The 19,403-nt window shown below is 35.4% G+C and overlaps 1 protein-coding gene across 1 annotated transcript in view; it reads right to left on the reverse strand.

Moving 5' to 3' along the window:
* The window catches only part of DENND5B (DENN domain containing 5B), a 219,489-nt gene that overhangs the window by 55,126 nt on the left and 144,960 nt on the right, over positions 1 to 19,403 (reverse strand). Inside the window, exons 8-11 of the mRNA XM_036759004.1 lie at positions 8,660 to 8,753; positions 4,235 to 4,366; positions 2,945 to 3,097; positions 1,464 to 1,542 (exon numbers count right to left, since the gene is read on the reverse strand). Of these exons, the coding sequence (XP_036614899.1) occupies positions 1,464 to 1,542; positions 2,945 to 3,097; positions 4,235 to 4,366; positions 8,660 to 8,753 (458 nt within the window). The remainder of the gene's footprint in view (positions 1 to 1,463; positions 1,543 to 2,944; positions 3,098 to 4,234; positions 4,367 to 8,659; positions 8,754 to 19,403) is intronic.

The following is a 19,403-nucleotide window of genomic DNA, read 5'->3' on the forward strand; positions in this document are numbered from 1 at the left end:
TAATAGAGTCCAATATTTTTTGGTTCAGATACTTTTTATATATTACTCTTTTGACGCCCATGACAGTGTTGCCTCCAGCACAGATAATGGATACCCTTGGGCTGATAACTCGGCATGTGGGCTCTCCATCCCTCCCTCGGCATACACATGCTGCTCAGGATGAAGGCTCTTCAAGCCTCCTTGGTATACACATGTTCCTCCAATACCCCCATGGCACACATGTGCTAAATACCACCTGTGGGCTATTAACACAATATTGTTTATGGCAAAAGGGGAACAAAAAGCAAGAAGAAGTCATGCATTATGCAAATGCCTCGCACATGGATTTGTTGATTCTGCTTGCCTAAAAGGTATATAAGCCCTGTCCCTCAGTTTAATAAATGGAGCTGTTCTTTACTCTTCCATCTGGCCTGTGTTTTCTTTTCACTCTCCATGGCATTTGGCCATCTCCAGCCATTTCGACCCCATAGCCGCTAGCGGCAGTCCATTATCACAGATTTCGTAAACTGGAAGGAACTTCAGGGGTTGTTTTGTCTCACCTATACCGGAACATATGCAACAGGTGGTCTTTAGCCTTTACTTGAAGACTTCCAAGAATAGGGAAACTATCATCTTTTAAGGCAGGCCATTCCTTCTCCACAAAAATCTTCAATTACTTTACTAAATTAAAAGGTTAAATTATTTCAATTGTACACTAAATCTTTTTCTCATGAATTTATTTACCTCTTCTGGGAAAAATGGTTATTTTAACAAAGGAAAACTTGTGAAAAATCTACCTAGATTTTGGAGAATTCCTAATAAGGCAGAACATTTGAATATGTTAGGAAAATCTTATCTATTCTTGACTTAACTCTTTCCTTTCTGATAAAGCCTCCTTGATAACTGCCTCACCTTATGTATCCCATCCTCCTCACCTCCAAATTCTGAAATCATGAACCATGATCAAATTAACTCTGCCATTTTTCTTGAATGGTATGTTTCAATCTACTCTCCTTTTAGTTCCTTTTACCATCCTTATAATTTCCCAGGCCAAAGTGCCTCTTCCTGGCCACTACTCATAAATATGTGTTGTTTCCCCTTTAGAAAATAAGCATCTTGAGGGCAGGCTTTTGATTTGTATCCCCAGAACTTATTACAATGCTTGGCACACAGTAAGCACTTAAAATATTTTTTCATTCATCCACTGGATAACAACAGAGACATAAATTTTATGTTGATAACAATAAGCAGTAAGCTAGGACTGAATAATTTCCAGTTCACAGAGAACAGAGTCCATCTCTGGGTCACCCAAATACCTCCTATCATCTGACAAATGTTGAAACCTTTAATTTACTATATGCTATATTACTCAGTTTGAAATAAAGGGGAAAGTCAATTCCCCTTGGAAGAGACAAGTTTTATTTTTTCCAACAGAGTTTAATGCTACCTGTTCTATAAAGGAGATAAGACAAAAAAGAACTCACCTGGAGATTCTGCAAGGTGTTCTTGATTCTCTTCTCTGTCTTGATATTGAATTAAATGTGACCACAAAGCAGACTTCCCCTAAAATCAAGAGTTTATGAAATGATTCATTAAAATAACTCATATTTCAATAGCATTTTGAATGATGAAGGCTAGAGATTCTAAGAGAGGTAAGGAGCAGTATGTGGTATGCTGTTTTCTTATTTTCTTATGGAAGAGTCAGACATTGAGGAAAATTTAGTAAGGTTTATATTCCATTTGATATGATAATTTCTGGAAAAAAAATGGCTACAACCTGGGAAAAAGAAAGGAAAAACCTTGGATGCCAAGCAATAGATCAAAAAATCAGGAGGTGGTCACTTCTGACTTTGGGTCATAAATTTTTAGTGTAATACACAGACTTATTATCATTTGCTTTCTTTGCCTTTCTTTTATATCTATTCCTGTTGACATATCCTTCAAGGCCCAGCTCAAATTCTGCTTCCTTCAGGAAGCCATCTTAAGTCTCTCATGTTGGAAATTATTTCCTCCTTCATTTCATCTCAGTATTAATTGGTATCCTTATGCACTTGTCATATTTTAATATTAACATCCTACCCTGATACCTTACTATGGCAGAGAAGTGACCTAGATTCACAAAAACTACAAAATGACTGTAAGCAAGCTTTAACAGGGTCTATCAAGAGAAACAGATTGGATGTCTGTAATAGTGTGATGCATATTTGGTCACAGCAATTCTCTAAGGCCATCTATATAATTGTAAAGAGGCTGCGATATCAACTTGGTCATACATGTCACAGTACCTATACTGATGATAACATTTCTCATTTACCTTTTTATCCTTCCAATGCCTAGCACAGTATATGGTGTTTGTTGAATAAATGAAATTTCAGACTGGTTAAATAAATGTTATTTAGATGACAGATTTGATCAATACAAACTATAACTACTTAAATATGTGTGTGTATGTGTTTGTGTATGTTGTGTGTATTCGAAGGGGAGAAGCCTAATCAAATGAGGTAAGAGAAATTAGAAGAGGAAAACTAAAAGTATAAGAACTGAGAAATTAGTTGACCTTTTCAATTTCAAATGGTTTTGCCTGTTCTCAGTATAGAAAGAACGCTAGTAAGGTTTCCTTCAGGCAATGTCAGATAGACATTCACCAATCACCAAGGAGACAGACACTGTATGGATTAACAGGTTGACATAACAGGTATACAGTCTCTCTCTAGGTATTTTCAAAATAATTTTAAGCTTTTCTTTTGGCCCAGGAAGCAAGATTTCTGAAACTGTCTTTGGTTAACAGGTACATTTATTATTCAATGAATGAAATATAAATAGTAAACAATAACAACACACATCTAGTAACCTTTTCAAAACTGAAAAGCCCCTGTCCATCAATAGTGCTTTTAATTTCTTGTTGCCATGACTCATTTTCCAATAGGTTTTCTTGTATCCTGGAGTTTTAAATGGCTCTTCCTACCTGTTTGACCTGAAGGCCATGGCTCCATATTCTTTCCAGCAGGTCACATAGGCTGGCAATTAAAGTGTTCTCCTCCAAGCCTGTTATGTTTGCTTCACCATGGCCAAGTTCCACTGCTTCATGTCCCATTTTTTCCACCAACATACGTTTTGTCTGCAAGTACCAGTTATACTCAATATTGTTAGTTCCAGCCACAAAACCAAAATCAATCAAATAAGGGATTGGGAAAGCTGAGTCTTTTTTCCCTTATTCTTCCACAGATATGATATCAACTTTGGGCATGTTGTATAATTTCTGTGCATCTGACAATTAGAGCAGTATTATCTTAGCTACTTTGAAGTGAGTAAGGGAGACAATGTGACTGGGAATTAGATAACCTCTATTAAGTAGCTTTTTGCCAAAAGATTCCATGTAAAACTCTAATAATATGAATTGTTCTTTTCATAACACTGGGGCATGGCATCAAAGAGCACAAAAATCTCTCAGTCATCAGAATTTTGGAATACATGCAAATAATTATCGGCATGTGAAGGCCCCAGTAATATGATGATATTTGGGGTTAGTTTGGGCTAATCTTGAAAAAAAAATTATCATATAAAACCCCTGTTTTTTCATGAGTAGATTAGCTTTCAAATTAGCCAGGCCTTCTTCCTTATTTTTGTCCCCATTTCATCATATCTTTGTTCCTAAGCACTGCTTAAAAAAAAAAGAACAGAAAGTGGCAAGAAGACAATTTAGATATGTTTTAGTAGTTCTTGGAAAATATATGGTGAAAGGGGATGTTAAAATTATCAAATGAAATGAAGTTGGAGGGGGTTATGCTTTGGAGTTATGCTCTTCACTGGCTACATAATTGATATCAGATATGTGTAGCATACAAATACATGTGTGCTAAGAGGTACAGATGATATATGCAACCACAAAATAATATTGTTTTTCACAAACAAAGGAAATACCCATCATTAATCATAATAAGCCTCTTTGGAGTAAAGGGTTCCTTCTGGGGAGTAGTGGGACAAAAGCTTTATGGGAGAAAAGCTTTAGCAGGGGATGAGGGGCCAAATTATGGAAATTTTTGAATACCAGGCTGAGTAGTTTCAGCTTGGTCATACATGTCACAGGCCATAAGGGAGTCCAAGGACATTTCAAAACATTGGCAAGAACTAGAAAATAGCTGACCACATAAAGATTTTTAAATGAAACTAAATGGCTCATAAAAGGATTGCAACTTTGGTTTCATATTAACAGTAAACAGAAACAAATCAGAGTGAGAACATGCATAATACATACCTTCATTCTACATTCTTTTAGTAAGCCTTCTACAAATTTCCAGTTGGTCTGAGCTATCACTGCTGGAGAGAGATCTGACAATTTGGGTCGTCTCAGATTTTTTCCTAAACTCCTTGCCTCCTGCATATATTTCTAAAAATTAAACAGCATTATGAATGCATGCGCATCAGTCTATTGATCTTATTTACAGGCAAACAAGTGTGGGAACAAAGAGGGTTCAAATATGGTTGTATGTGTACATGCACAAATAAGAGCGACATTTCATTATTTCTTCATTGATGTTATTATTAATAACAATAATTCATGTTTCTATAGTGCTTTATAGATTACAAAGTGATCTCACAATAATCCTGTGAAGTAAGTAGCATTAAGTCATCTTACCTTCATTTCACAGGTGCAAGAATTGAGGTTCAGAGAGGAACCTTAGTTCCTATGAGTCACACAGCTAGTGAAAGAGGGAACTTAGCCTTGGGTCACAGGACTCCAAGTCTATCACTTAGTCTGCTGTGATGATTTCTCCGAGACTGATTGAAATTCTATTTGGTTACAACTTCCGAAATGGGATGGAAAATAGTATTGAATATTATTGGAGCCATTGTCCTGCTAAGATTTCAAAACACTTTTACATCATTAGTGTTTCTTATCTTTACAATATTCTTATAAATTAGGCAGAGATATATAGTTCTATTCATTCTATTTTATAGACAAAGAAAGTTAAGGTACAAAATCATGTACCAAAATGCATGGTCATGAGATCATAGCTGGGACTAAAATCCTTGTTTTAGGAATCCAGAACTAGAGCTTTATACTAAATAGTGACTCTCAAATCTCTTTGGTTTATGACAGAACTGCCCTTTGCTCTGTGAGATATCAAGGCTCATTATATAAGTAGCGTGTAGCCTGAGGCTTCATTCTCTTGTTCCCTGTCAATTGCAATGATTTGAAGGGTTGAGAGGGGGCACTAGGTCATCTTCCATATTATACTGGACTTATTTTAGGAAAAAGTAATATGATAAGTAGTATGGACTAGAAATTGGGAGACCTGTGTTCTAGTCCCAACTTATTTACAAACTATGGGACCTAATGAAGTCTTAATCTCTTTGTCTTATAATTGGTAAAATTGGTATATTAAATCTTGTCTACACCTCTGGATGATTAGGACTGCTTTGAAAAGTATTAAGTGTTCTACAATGCAAGGTATAATGCACAGTAAACTTCTCTCTCTATTACCTTCTTTCCCATATTTTCCAAAAGCTCCCCCTTGCTTTGGCCCAGAACCAGGGGATGATGGGATCCAACTGCATAATTTCTTATCTGGATGTCAAAAGCTACAGTAGTGGCACAATAACTCTACCCAATGCTCTCAAGTCCTAAGAGTTTCTAGAAAGAAATTCACTATGATCAAGTTAGCCTGAATCTCTGGGTTTGTTTTTCTCCTATATTGGCTGGTAAACTTCATCTAGATACCAAAACATTCTACCCTTATAGTCCTATACATCAGGTGTTTCCTAATCCAAAATACAAAAAGTCTAAAAACTATGGTTAATAGGTTTTTTGTGTTAAATTATGCTGTGGTACCATCAGAGAGTGTATCACAGATACAAAGGTGGACATAAATGGTTCTCCTCTAATTTGAGGGCAGGATTTGAGATTCTATGAGAAGGTGTAATAAGTTCTTTGAATTCTATGTAAATTTAAGGTACTGTTTTCCTTAGGAGAAAATACAAATCAGGATAAAAACTGTTCATATGCTGTTGCCTGGAGATGAGATTGGCTAATTCTACCTGCTGTTTCTCGGTCATACGGTTTAAAAGTTGTACAGTATCTCTGTTTAATCCTTAAATTACATTAAAGACAAAGTAAAATTAAACTTTATGAATATCAACTCTTATTCATCTTTTAAAATACCATCCTAGAGGTGGAATGAGCAAGGGAATATTGTAAGCAGGACAAAACTAACATGACTCTGGAAATTAAATATGTAAGTTATATAGATAGATACAACTTTAAGATTACAGTTTTTAAATGCATGTCAGGAAATAAAACCAGCAAAGTGCAGCTGTGAGAACTATAGCATTCATGTTTCTAAAAACTCAAGCTTACATTATATTTGATTTGGTTATATCTATCTATATATCTATTATCAGATTCTTTCATCAAACTGAATAGCTAGCAGCATTATAAGAAATGTGTGTTACTCCAATCTTGGATAATCCCAAAAAAGAGCATCAGGGCCCTAAAAACTAATAAAGTGAAGACAAAGGTATGGTTTCTTATGGTATTTTTGGAGGAAAAAGTGAATTTTTATTTCCTTTTCCACCTTTGAACCACTCACCATACAGAATACTCCTTTCTTTGAGGGTGGGAAATTTGTTTTGTTTTTTTTTAAGATTTGCTAAAGCCCAAATTTAGTAAATACCAAATCCTATAAAGTAGGATAATTTCTCTAAAAAGACTTGTTCCTTTTTAAGAAAAGGGTTCTCTCCAACTTTTAACTAAATGGCATACTCTTCCCCAAGGCTGAGAATTTTAAATTCAGCAAATAACTTGATTAGTATTTCTTAAAGAAATTTCATCTTTCTTACCATTTCTCTATTAAAGTTTTCATACATATAAAATATACTCACTCAGTTAAATAATTTTTTGTGATTTTACAAAAGGAATGAAGGGTGAAGAAACTGCTATCAGATAAGAGAAAACATAATAAAAACAGGTTTGTCTCCAACAAAAAATCATTGATACAAAAGATCATGTGCCTTTATACTTGGCAAAAAGAGAAGAGAATGAGAAAGTGCTAAAAAAAAAACAGCAAAAGAAAGATGGCAGCAAATGGAAAGACAGCACATTCCTATTTAAAGTGAAGTGAACAGGCAAAGGGTCTAAAGGGCTATATGCACTCAGGTACATGCAAGAGTCAAACATCTGGAAAAACAGCTTTCAGCCAAAGGACATACCAGGCAGCATTCAGAGAAGGATTTTTTAGGAAGTTGTGCAGGAGGAGGTGGCCCCTGATCCCACTCCCAAAATGTCTTGTAATTCTGAAAGATCAAAAGTTCCTGGGAAGGCTGAAAGGAGGTAGATATGCCAATTCCAGAAAAGAAAGAAAGAAAAAGAGAGAAGAGACAAGCAAAAGAAGCATGCACATGATCTATTCACAGCATAAAGAAATGGGGAAGTGGGAGTGCATACCGGGTCATGGACAAAGAAGAACACTGAAGAGGCTATACTGGAATTGACAAGCAATGTTTCAAATAATATCTGCATGTTCACATGAACAAAAGTAGTAAGTACTTAGCAATGACAACATTTTGCTTTATTTACACACATTCAGATTTAGAAATAGTTAATAAGCCTACTGAAGGCAGTTTTATTTATTTTTTTACTGCAAATCATACTTGAAATGTAATTATTTAGATTAGTGATTTATAGTACATGATAATTTTATTTTCAGGTAGCACAAATAAAGCATAAGAGTCATGATTACAGTTAAAAAATTTTGAAACACAATACTAGGGAGAAAACAGAAAGCAAGAGAAAACATGAAAAATGATGCTTATAGGATGCATAGGCATTTCTAAACTATTCTCATAAATTAATCAATCAAAGGGCAGGTATGTGGTGCAGTGGATAGAGCACTGGCCCTGGAGTAAGGAGGACCTGAGTTCAAATTTGGCCTCAGACACTTGACACTTACTAGCTGTGTGACCTTGGGCAAGTCGCTTAACCCTGATTACCTTGCAAACCTCCTCCCCCAAACCAAATAAAAAATAAATATCAATCAACATGAATTTACTGAGCACTTCGTTGTCGTTTAGTTGTTTTCAGTTGTGTTTGACTCTTTGTGAACCCATTGGGGGTTTTATTAGCAAAGATACTGGAGGTGGTTTGCCATTTTGTTCTCCAGCTCATTTTACAAATGAGAAACTGAGGCAAACAGGGTTAAATAACTTGCCCAGGGTCATATAGCTAATAAGTGTCTGAGGCCAGCTTTGAACTCAGGAAGATGAGACTTCTTGACTTAAGGCCTGTTACTCTATCCGCTGCACCTAGCACCTACTATGTGTTAATGCTGAAGATACCCATAATGCCTGAGGTTTTTCTTTCTATGTGAAATATATCAAAATAAATTTGGCAAGAACCTCTGTCTGTATTTGATATTTTTTTCACTTAAAACGAGGAAAAAGAAAAATTTTCTTTTTCCATGTCAAGCAAGGGTACGAAATATTTTTTAAAATTTTAAGTTGCTTTAAAAATGTATATTTTGGTTAAAATATGTAGGATTATATAATAATTACTTGGATAAACTGATATCAGGCATATATTTAGAAAAAACGCATTATATGTAAATGTGAAGGATAAAAGAAGTTGAATGACTCTGAATTCTTTAACTGAGTCAGAGGCAAAATTTGGAAGTAAATTACATACCTCCTTTAAGTCATTGTCTAATCCAACATGTTCTGAATGCTGTCGTAGGCGATCTTTCCTACGCTGTGCTGTGGAACTCCGGCTAACCCAGCGACTGAAATGATCACATGCAAGAATTTTCAGGTTAAAACAAAGTAGGGTTTCCATTTTTAGAAAGGAAAAGAAATGATCTGATAATGGATGCATTCACTCATTCAGTAATCATTTATTAAGTGCCTATGCAGCCAGTTACATATTATAATGATGTTACACATCATTTATACAATACATACATTTATGAAATTTTTAATGATAATGACCTTTTACATTTACGTCATGAATCCATTTGGAATTTGTTGTGGTGTAAGATCACACACGAAGAAGCACATATGTTCTATTTGATCTATTTTGCCTGCGTACCAGAGTTGTTTCCCACAAGTTCACTCAAGGCCAGAATGAACTCTCCTTTGTAAAGAAAAACAGAAACTTTGCTGGACAAGACATATAGTAATATTTAAATCTATTAGTTCCTTCTAAGGTTTGTTGACTTGACTCTACTACAAAAGAAGCATGTATCATTATCCCTTCTCTAGTATCTTCATGGTGCGTTTTTTTGAATAGCAATATTTTATCAAAACAATATGAAACATCAATACAACCATCTAAATTTGTCTAGTAACCATTTACAGTTTATTTGAATGAATAATATGCTTTTTTTCCTGTCCTTGACAATTACTACCTAACGAACACCATTCTTCAACTTCTGAAGTAGAAGGGCTCACTTAGAAAAAATATGCATAATCAGGAAAGACAAAAAAACCCACTGACCATACTGAAAATGCATACTTCATTCTGTACCTATCGACCAGGCCTGCACAACCTGTGGCCTGCCAAAAGATGTTTTTCTCTACTTTTTTTGTGGGCTCCCTAAAATCTTTTGTGGCTGCAGGTTGTGCAGGCCTGTTCTAGACCATAGGTTCCCAAAGTGGGTGATACCACCCCCTTGGGGGCACTGGAAAGATCCAGGGCAGCAGTAGTAGCCTTGGGTGAAACTGGGGGACGTTGAATAAAAATAAGTGGGTGGTGCTTCCACCCACAATGAGGAAAGAAGAGAAGAAAATTTTGAAAAATCATTTGTACGTTTTATCTGTTGTGTAACAGTTAAAGTCATAGTGACTACATCATTTTCCAAACAAACATACAAAATGCAAGTGGTCAAGTCTGCCAACAGGTCTTAACAAGCAAGTGTTGGCAGGTGAGTATATCACACATTGTTGGGAAGTCCAGCATGTATCAGCAGGAATATGTGCATGTAATGACTTATTTACAATACAATATTATATAGTTATATGATGCAATATTACATCATCAAAATTTCAATGTAGGAAAAAACCCACAAATTTATAATAAATTATTAAATTTAAGATGTGTCATTTAAAAAATTTTACATTTTTTTGAACTGACACAAATGTCAAAAAAAAAACTGTTAAAGGGTTAAAGAAAGTAGATTTGTAGGGGGGCGCTGAGTAATTTTTTTTAAAAGGGGGTGGTAGGCCAAATAAGTTTGGGAACCTCTTCCCTAGACATTACCTCTCTGCCAAGGCATATTAAACATAATTCTCAGTTTTCTGAAATTATTATTTTGCATTGCTTTGGTAAGAGCTCCAAAGGTTTTCCAGAGTTGTTTCCTTTCATATTACTGCTATGGCTATCATTTGAAATATTCCCTTGGTCTGCTAACTTCACTGTATATCAGTTCAGGTAAATTTTTCCATATTTCTCTAAAACCATCCTATTTCTCATTTCTTATGGCACAAATTCCACTATATTCATATGATACAATTTGTGATACCCACCAATAAACACTTATTTTGTTTCTACTTCTTTGCTATAACAAGAAGCGTTGCTATAAATAGTTTCATACTGTTTGAGAGAATAGTTGAATCAAATCATAGTTCCATTAACAATGTTTTAGTGTGCCTGATCTTCCACAATCCCTCAACATTTGCTATTTTACTCTTTTATCATCTTTGCTAACCTGATGGGTGTAAAGTGGAACATTAGAGTTGTTATAATGTGCATTTTTCTAATTAGCAAATTGGAACATTTATGTATAGTTATATTTTCAAAATAAATTTTTATTGATAACTTTTGTTTTTACGTTGTCTAAATTCCACAACCCTTTCCTTCTCCTTCCACTTGCAGAAAGTCCTCCTTTGAAACAAGGAATTTTATTTTTTTAAAAGGAAGATAAAAAATCAGCAAACTCAATCGATACATTGAAAAAAGTCGAGTAATATTTGCAATGTTCCATACTTGTGGAACATCACCCTCCCCACTTCTGCAAAGGAGTGGGGAGAGGCATTTTCTCATACCTCCTGTAGGACCACCTTTATTCTTTTTTGTTTTGTTTTGTTTTTGTTCTTTTTAAAAAATATTTATTTTAGTTTTCAACATTCACTTTTATAAGATTTTGAATTTTTAATTTTTTCCCCCACCTTCCCCTTCCCCTGCCAATAACATTAAACATACTTGCACATTAGTCATGTTGTAAAGAAGAATTAGAACCAAAGGGAAAAACTGTGAGAAGGAAGAAACAAAAAAGAAAAAAGAGACAATAATGTGCTTTGATCTGCATTCAGACTCCATAGTTCTTTCCCTGGATGTGGATGGTATTTTCCATCATGAGTCCCTTGGAATTGTCTTATATCATTGTATTGCTGAGAGGAGCTAAGTCTATCAAAGTTGGTCATTGCACAATGTTGGTGTCACTCTATACGATGTTCCCCTGATTCTGCTTCTCACTCAGCATCAGTTCATGCAAGTCTTTCCAGGTTTTTCTGAAATCTGCCTGTTCATCATTTCTTACGTAACAATAGTATTCAATTATGTTCATATGCCACAACTTGTTCAGCCATCCCCTAACTGATGGTCATCCCCTCAATTTCCAATTACTGGCCATCGCAAAAAGAGCTGCTATAAATATTTTTGTGCATGTGGGTCCTTCTCCCTTTTTTATGATCTCTTTAGGATACTGACTTAGAAGTGATATTGCTGGGTCAAAGGGTATATGCACAGTTTTATAGCTCCTTGGGCATAGTTCCAAATTGCTATCTAGAATGGTTGGATCAATGGTGCCACCAACAGTGCATTAGTGTCCCAATTTTTCCTCATCCAGTCCAACACTTGTTATTTTCCTTTTCTGTCACATAATCCAATCTGATCAGTGTGAGGTAGTGATTTAGAGCATTTTTTCATATGACTATAGATATCTTTAATTTCTTCTTCTGAAAACTGCCTGTTCATATCCTTTGACCACTTATCAATTGGGGAATGACTTATATTCTTATAAATTTGACTCAGTTTTCTATATATTTTAGAAATGAGGCCTTTATCAGGGACACTGGGTGTAAAAATTGTTTCCCAGCTTTTTGCTTCCCTTCTAAATTTGCCACCTTTGTTCTTTATACTTTTTCACTATTCATTTTTTATTGTTTTATGCCTGTTGTTCTTTTCATCTATGTTATAGTCATTTCATATAACATTTCTATGGCTCTGCTTACTTCACCAATTCATGTGAAACTTTCCTTGCTTTACTGTTTCTTGCACAGTAGTATTCCATTACATTCAAGTCCTGCTTTTTGTTTAGTTGTTCCCACTGACAGGCTTGGTATCTAACTTTTCCCCCTCAGTTCTCTGCTGCCAGAAAAAGATAAACATTTTGGTACATATGGAACTTTTCTTTTTGTCAATAATCTCAGATAAATGCCTAGTAGTGGGCTTTCTGGGTTAAAGTTTTGGGAATTTTTACCCCTTTATTTGCATAATTCCAAACTGCTATATAGAATGCTTACACCAATTAGCAGCTTCACCAATGTGTTTTATTTGTGCCTGTCCTTCTATATCCTCTTCATCTCTGACTACTCCATTCCTTTGTCATCTTTGTCAATTTGCTGGGTGTGAGGTGAAACCTCAGTGTTATGTTGATTTGCATTTTTCTTAGTGGTAGTGAGCAGTCTTTCTTAATGGTAGAAAGTTTGTAAATTCTTCTTTTTAAGAATTATTTATTCATACCCATTGACTATTTATCTTTTGAGGAATGGCTGTCAGTTTTATATATTACTGTTAGTTGTCTATATAATTTAAGATATCAAACCCTTATCTGAGAAATCTGATATAAGAATTTATATATTAATTTGATTTTTTTCCAAGTCAACTACTTCTCTCCTTATATTGAATGAATTAATTTTGTGTAAGCCTTTCAATCTCATATAATCAAAATAATCTATTTTATCTTTGTAATTTCTTCTATCCCTTTTTTTGGTTAAGAATATGTTACAGAGTTACTGATAGCTTATATATCTTCATTTGAGAGCTGCCTGTATATGTATTGCATACTTATCTATTGAAGTATGACTCTTAATTTGTCTTTGTGCTTCTATTATGTATTATATATACATATATATGTCTTTAATATTAGATTTTTGTCAGAGAAATATGCTGGGAAGATCTTTTCCAAATTAATTGTTTCCCTTGTGATTTTAACTGCATTAATTTAACTTTTGGACATGTTGACTTTAAGGCATTGTAGTAGTAATTTAGATTTGAAGATCTTTCCCACCCATTAATAGGCCATGTAACCTGCTTATGTCACAGGAAGCCTAAGTCACATGTGGTCGGAGGAGCTTCCTGACAGGGAAAGGAAGTTACGTCACAGGAAATAGTGAGAGAAATAGAGAGAAAGAGAGAGAGAGAGAGAGAGAGAGAGAGAGAGCAAGTGAGCAGTTATGGCTGCTAATGGCTGCCGTCGGGATAGTTAGAACAGGTTGACTTAGCTGTACTGTGAGTTTGTTTTTGGGAAGACCCCAGCAGCGGGTCAGAGAAGTTTTGGGATGGTGAGGCTCCATGTTGTGATATTGTATTGAATGTTTTACTGCTCTGATAGATTGGCTTGTGGGATATGGCTCTCTGGTGTCTGAATAAATGGTTTACTTCTACCTTCTATGTGGAGAGTCTCATACTCTGCAATACAGAACTACATAGGCATTTTGACAATTATCATCTACATTGTTATTATTGCCTTCCTGATACAGATATCTACTAGTCCTCCAGTTCAATATGTCTGAAAGGCAACTGGAAATGGGAAGCTAGAGGTAAACAGAGAGGTTGGATAGGTAGATAAGCAGATTGCATAGATAGATAGGCTTCATAGATAGATTTGAGAATCATTAGCATAAAGATAATGAATCCACAGGAGCTGATGAGATCACTAAGTGAAGTAATATAGAGGGAAAAGAGAATAGGGTCCGGGACAGAACTCTCTGGGATATTCAGATCAGTAAGCATGACCTGTATGATGATACAGGAAAGGAGTCTGAGAAGGAGCAGTCAGATAGACAGGTAAAAAGCAATAGAGAGCAGTGCCCTGAAAATTTAGAGAAAAGATTATCAAGAGGGTGAGGAATAGGATTTGGCAACTAGAAGATCACTGGTAACAAACTGTGAGTGTACCACAAAGGTACTAGGCCCTCTTCTTTTTTCCCTCTATCTTCTTGGACATCTCATCAGCTGCTATGGGTTTTAATATAATTTCTATGCAGATGACTCCAAGATCTATACATCTAGCACTAGACCCTCTCCTGAGCCCCAGCCTTGTATCACTATCTGCCTATTAGACATTTTGAACTGGAAATTTTATAAGTATCTCAAACTCAATATGTCAAAAACAGAAATTGATTATCTTTGCCCTCAAATGCCCTGTTACTATTTAGGGATAACACTATCCTTTTATTCCCTCCACTTTACAAATTTTGAGGTTGCTTTGATTCTTCATTTTTCCACGGGATCTTTCCATCTAACTTGCAGTTGAAACCTTACATCTTCTTTCTCTAATTAGAATTTTAGCTGCTTGAGAACAGGGGATGTCTCTACATTTCTCTTTGTATCTCCAGAATTTGATACAGTGTTTTGTATAAGCAAGCACTTAATAAATACTTTTTCATTCATTTATATTCATTCCTTCATTCAATTTACTAAGACCAGACTTCTGAACCAGCCCCACATCAAGAAGCATGGAAAATGACAAATTCTGTCACAAATTGAATCTACATTAAATTTATTGCTTGTCCCAAATAATTCACACACCACTCTATCATTCTAATAGTATCAAATCACTTAAGTGTGCAATAATTACGCACTAAACCTAAAGATTTAAAAAATTGTTAAACTCTTATCTTACTTCATCTCCTTCCTACATTATTCAAAATAATATAAATATATAGAAATAAAAATTTTTGTAAGTTTCCAAAATGTGTCAGAACTGGGCACTCACTACACTCCTAGCAACAGGAACAATGTGACAATGGTGGATTGGAATTCTGAAGGCCTGACTTCTAGTTCTACTTTTGCCACTTATCAGCAATGTGACATTGGGCACATCATTTACTATCTGTGGATCTAAACTAAGGAAGTGGACTATGTAATTGTCAACATGCCTTCTAACTCTAAAATTCTACTGTCTAACTCGGTGACTATTAGCTCCTATAAGCTTACTAGTGGCTCAAGAGAGCTTCTTGTGAGATTGTCACCAGCCTTACCCATTAAGGTTTCTACAGCCCTTAAAATGATAAGCTGGTAATTCCTTAGATTCTTGGGTACACTATGTTTCTCTTAATATTGTTACATTAGCAGAGAAAGAGAAATACCTTTAATTAAATTCTCTCTATTAAAACAGCACAGCACAAGACAGAAAAGTCATCTAAGGCCTATTAAGTTCTAGCAGGGTCACACTGAGCTGTCTTCATAGCAGTATTTAGTATAGAGTTTCTCAAGTCTCAATACTTTAAGTTTTGAATGTTTCTGCCTCTAGGACAAATATCCAAGATCCTTGTAGTACAGGCCTTAGAAATTATGAAACATAGCTCACCTTCAAATGTCAGGAACACAAAGTATAGGTCCTGACTTTTATTTCTAGGGTAAGACCTCAGTACTCTGGCCTAAGGCATATCTTCCAACTTTACTTATATTCTCCAATGCTGGCAGGTTCTTATATTTAAAAGGACTTGGAATTATTGGCAGAAATTTTTCCTTAATTTTGTCTCAATAAGTTAAAGATGAAAAATAAAAAGACATGGACAATGTGCTGTCAACATTGCCCCATACATCATTGCCTCCTGACTCTTTGATATTCCTCGTTTTCATTCATTCCTCTGGTCATCCTGATCTATGTCTTGCCACTGGACCCAGATGGCTCTGGAGGAGAAAGTGAGGCTGGTGACTTTGGATGACCCTGCCTCATTTAAACCCAATTCACTTCCAAGTCAGGATATCACCTTCCCTATGTCATGGTTCTTTTTGAGAACGAAAGACAAACAACAATAACTAAATATCGTAAGCTAGTCTGTGGCATGAAACTAATCAGTGTTCCATTCCTAAAAGGCTGTCCAAAACTGTGAGATATTAACTGTATAAATCCAATTTCAAAGATGACAGAATCACACACAGGTGACTTAAAAAAGAATCAAACACCACATTATCTAGTTGAGTAAAGCTTTTTTTTTTTAACCTAAAACTAAACCCAAATCTGACTTGTAGAGGGGAACAAAAATAGTTTGATGATGTGTCTCTACTTTTCTTTGTCCTTTGTCCTACAATATAACCTTGGGACATACTTTGGTGAAAAGAAAAGCAAGTGCCAGCAATAGCATACTTCAGTAGTATACTAAACTGTGAGATAAAAAACACCATGTTTGAAAAACATCTTTTATGAGCTACCCCTTATTGGCCGAATAATCAGATGAATCACTGGGTTTAGAATATGTCACTTCCCTTTTATAAAAGTGCCTATTTTACTAGTTCCCTAATTTTTCTTTTGAAAATTTGTGTCACTCTCCTAATGAATAAGGTGGTCAAGGGACATGAATAAATGGTTATTAAAGAAAATACTGCAAACTATTCACCATTTTATAAAAGACCATGCCAAATCTCTGATAAAAAATGCAAATCTAAATGACTCTGAAATTTGAACATATTGGCAAAGACAGAAAAAGTCAATGTTGAAGATATTGAAAAAGAAATAAGAACACTACTATAGTAGAGCTATAAATTAGACCAACCAATATAGAAAATAATATGCTTTTAAAAAGTTAGTTGTTAATACTCTTTGATTCAAAGATCCTACCCTGATGATATTGAAGAAAAAATTTCCCACATATACCAAAACATTTAAAGCAGCATTTTTTTGTGGTAGCAAAAACTTAGAAACAAAGAAAATGTCCATCTTGGGGAAAAGGATTAAACTAATTATGGCACCCAAATGTAATACAATATTTACTGCACCATAAGAAACAATGTGTATTAAAAATTTGAAGAAGCATGGGGAGATTTATATAACTTGATTCAGATCGAAATAACCAGGTAGAGCTAGAAAAATAACAGAAAATGACAAATATAAATGGAAAAAACAGAAAAATAAAAATGAATGCTGTTTAATTATAACTAAGGAGCTTGAACCTGGAGAAGAGTTGATAAAATGTATTTTCTGCCCTCCATTATAGAGGTGAGGGAATATGGGTGTGAAATATTGGCCATTCTGTCACACGAGGATAACACTGATTTCTTTTATTCCGTTCTTTTTTTTTTTCTTCTTCTTCTTTTAAACAAAGATGCTTTGCTTGGGAGGGGATGAAAAAGGAAAAGATCATAGTGGAAATCTGACGTCTTCTTGAAAGTTTTGCAGACACCATTCTATTTCAGGCTTTCTTCATCTCTCTCTCCGAAACTTTTGCAATGGCCCAATTGATCTCCCTGCCTCAAGACTGTCCCCATTCTAATGAATTCTTCACACAACTGCCAAAATGATTTTCTTTAGACAGAGGTCTGATCATATCATTCTCCTACTCAATAAATTCCAATGGTTTCCTATTTTCTCTAAAATAAAGAAAAACTCTAGCCAAACTCCTCTTTGGCTTTTAAAACTCTTTTCATGACCTGGCCCCAACATATCTTTCCATCCTCATTAGGCATTATTCTCTTTCTTGCTCTCTACTGAACAGCCCAATTGGCCTTCTCCTTGTGCTCACGCAAGGTACTCCATTTTTTGTCTACATACCTTGTGCTGGCATTCCCTCATCCCTTGAATATACTCCTTTCTCACAGAATCACTCTCCTCCTTCAAGATGCAGTTCAGACACCACCCTTTACAGGAAGTCTTTCCCCAAATGCTAGTGCTCTCCCTCCCTAAGTACCTTTTATTTATTTTGTATTTATTTGGCATACATTTATCCTATATCTACTTAATGATGTACATGCTGTTTCATTTGATAGAATTCAGGCCCCTGAAAGTAAGGATTTTTTCAGTTTTTTGTACTTGTATCTTTCATGCCTAGCACAGTGCCTACTACATACTCGGTATTTAATAAGTACTCAGTAATATGCTGATAAATGAAGGTGATGTAAAAACAAAAGTTATCAATTAAAAGTAGCTATAAAAGTAAGTACCTTGGATGGCTCTGGACCATGTCAAACCATTGTGCTTAAATTGCCCAATAATTCCCACTTTTTTTTCTTTTGCTATTGTCTATTTCTTTTTCACCTTACTAGACCTTAGTACTACTTTGCAGGTAGTCAGAGATATCACAGGATCTGAGTGCTAAAAGAAACCTTAGAGCACCTATCTAATTTAATTTAATTTTTTGTATAATGAAAAGAGCACTGGAAATGGACTAGATATACAGAATGAGACACGCAGTTTCAAATGTGACCAATGTGTTGGTTCATTTTGCTTGATGATACTTGTTACAAGGGCAGGATTCCTGAGGGGAGCTATTTAGTGGAGGAGTGTTGTTGTTCAGTGGTTCAGTACTGTCTGACTTTTTGTGACCCCCGTAGACTAAACTGTCTATGGGGTTTTCTTAGCAAGGCTACCGGAGTGGTTTGTCTTTCCTTCCACAGTGGATTAAGGCAAAGAAAGAAGTGACTTGTCTAGGGTCACACAGCTAGTAAGTGTCTGAGGCTGGATTTGAACTCAGGCCTTCCTGACTCAGGCCCAGTGCTCTATCCACTGAGCCATCTAGCTGTCTACCTTTTTTTTTATTAGTCGTGTTTGATTCTTTGTGACCCCATATAGGGTTTTCTTGGCAAAGATATTGGAATGGTTTGCCATTTCCTTCTCCAGCTCATTTTACAGATGAAGAAATTGAGGCAAACAGGGTAAGTGACTTGCTCAGTGACATACCTAGTAAGTATCTGAGGTTGGATTTGAACTCACTTTCTCCACTGTGCCATATAGCTGCCCCCAAAGGGGGACTAGTTAGTGGGAAATGACAGACGAGAAAAAAGATAACATAAAAGAAAAACATACAGAAGAAAACAAAAAGTTCAGTTGGGGACATGAATAGGACAATTTTATTTCCACCTAATAACATTTAACAATAACACTTTTAAAAACGAATTATGTAACAGAAATTCATGGTTTCATATATAATCCTCTTTCATATTCTTTTCTCATGTGTTTATGTGTTTTTATGAATAAGTTCATAATAAAGAAAAAAATTTTAAAGTAATAAGAAGGCAAGGGACTTTGAGTCAGAAAATCTAGGTTCCTTCATGTCCCACTCTGTCTTAGTCAGGTCACTTACCTCTCCGAGCTTCAATAAAATGCTATATGTTATTGGGCAGATGTGGGAACCAGGCCATGGAGGTGACATGACTTGCATAAATTAACAGGAAACCAAAACTAGAACTTAGTCACTCCTGACTCCTAGTC

This window comes from Trichosurus vulpecula, chromosome 5 (assembly GCF_011100635.1).
Source record: "Trichosurus vulpecula isolate mTriVul1 chromosome 5, mTriVul1.pri, whole genome shotgun sequence".
Lineage (NCBI taxonomy): Eukaryota > Metazoa > Chordata > Mammalia > Diprotodontia > Phalangeridae > Trichosurus > Trichosurus vulpecula.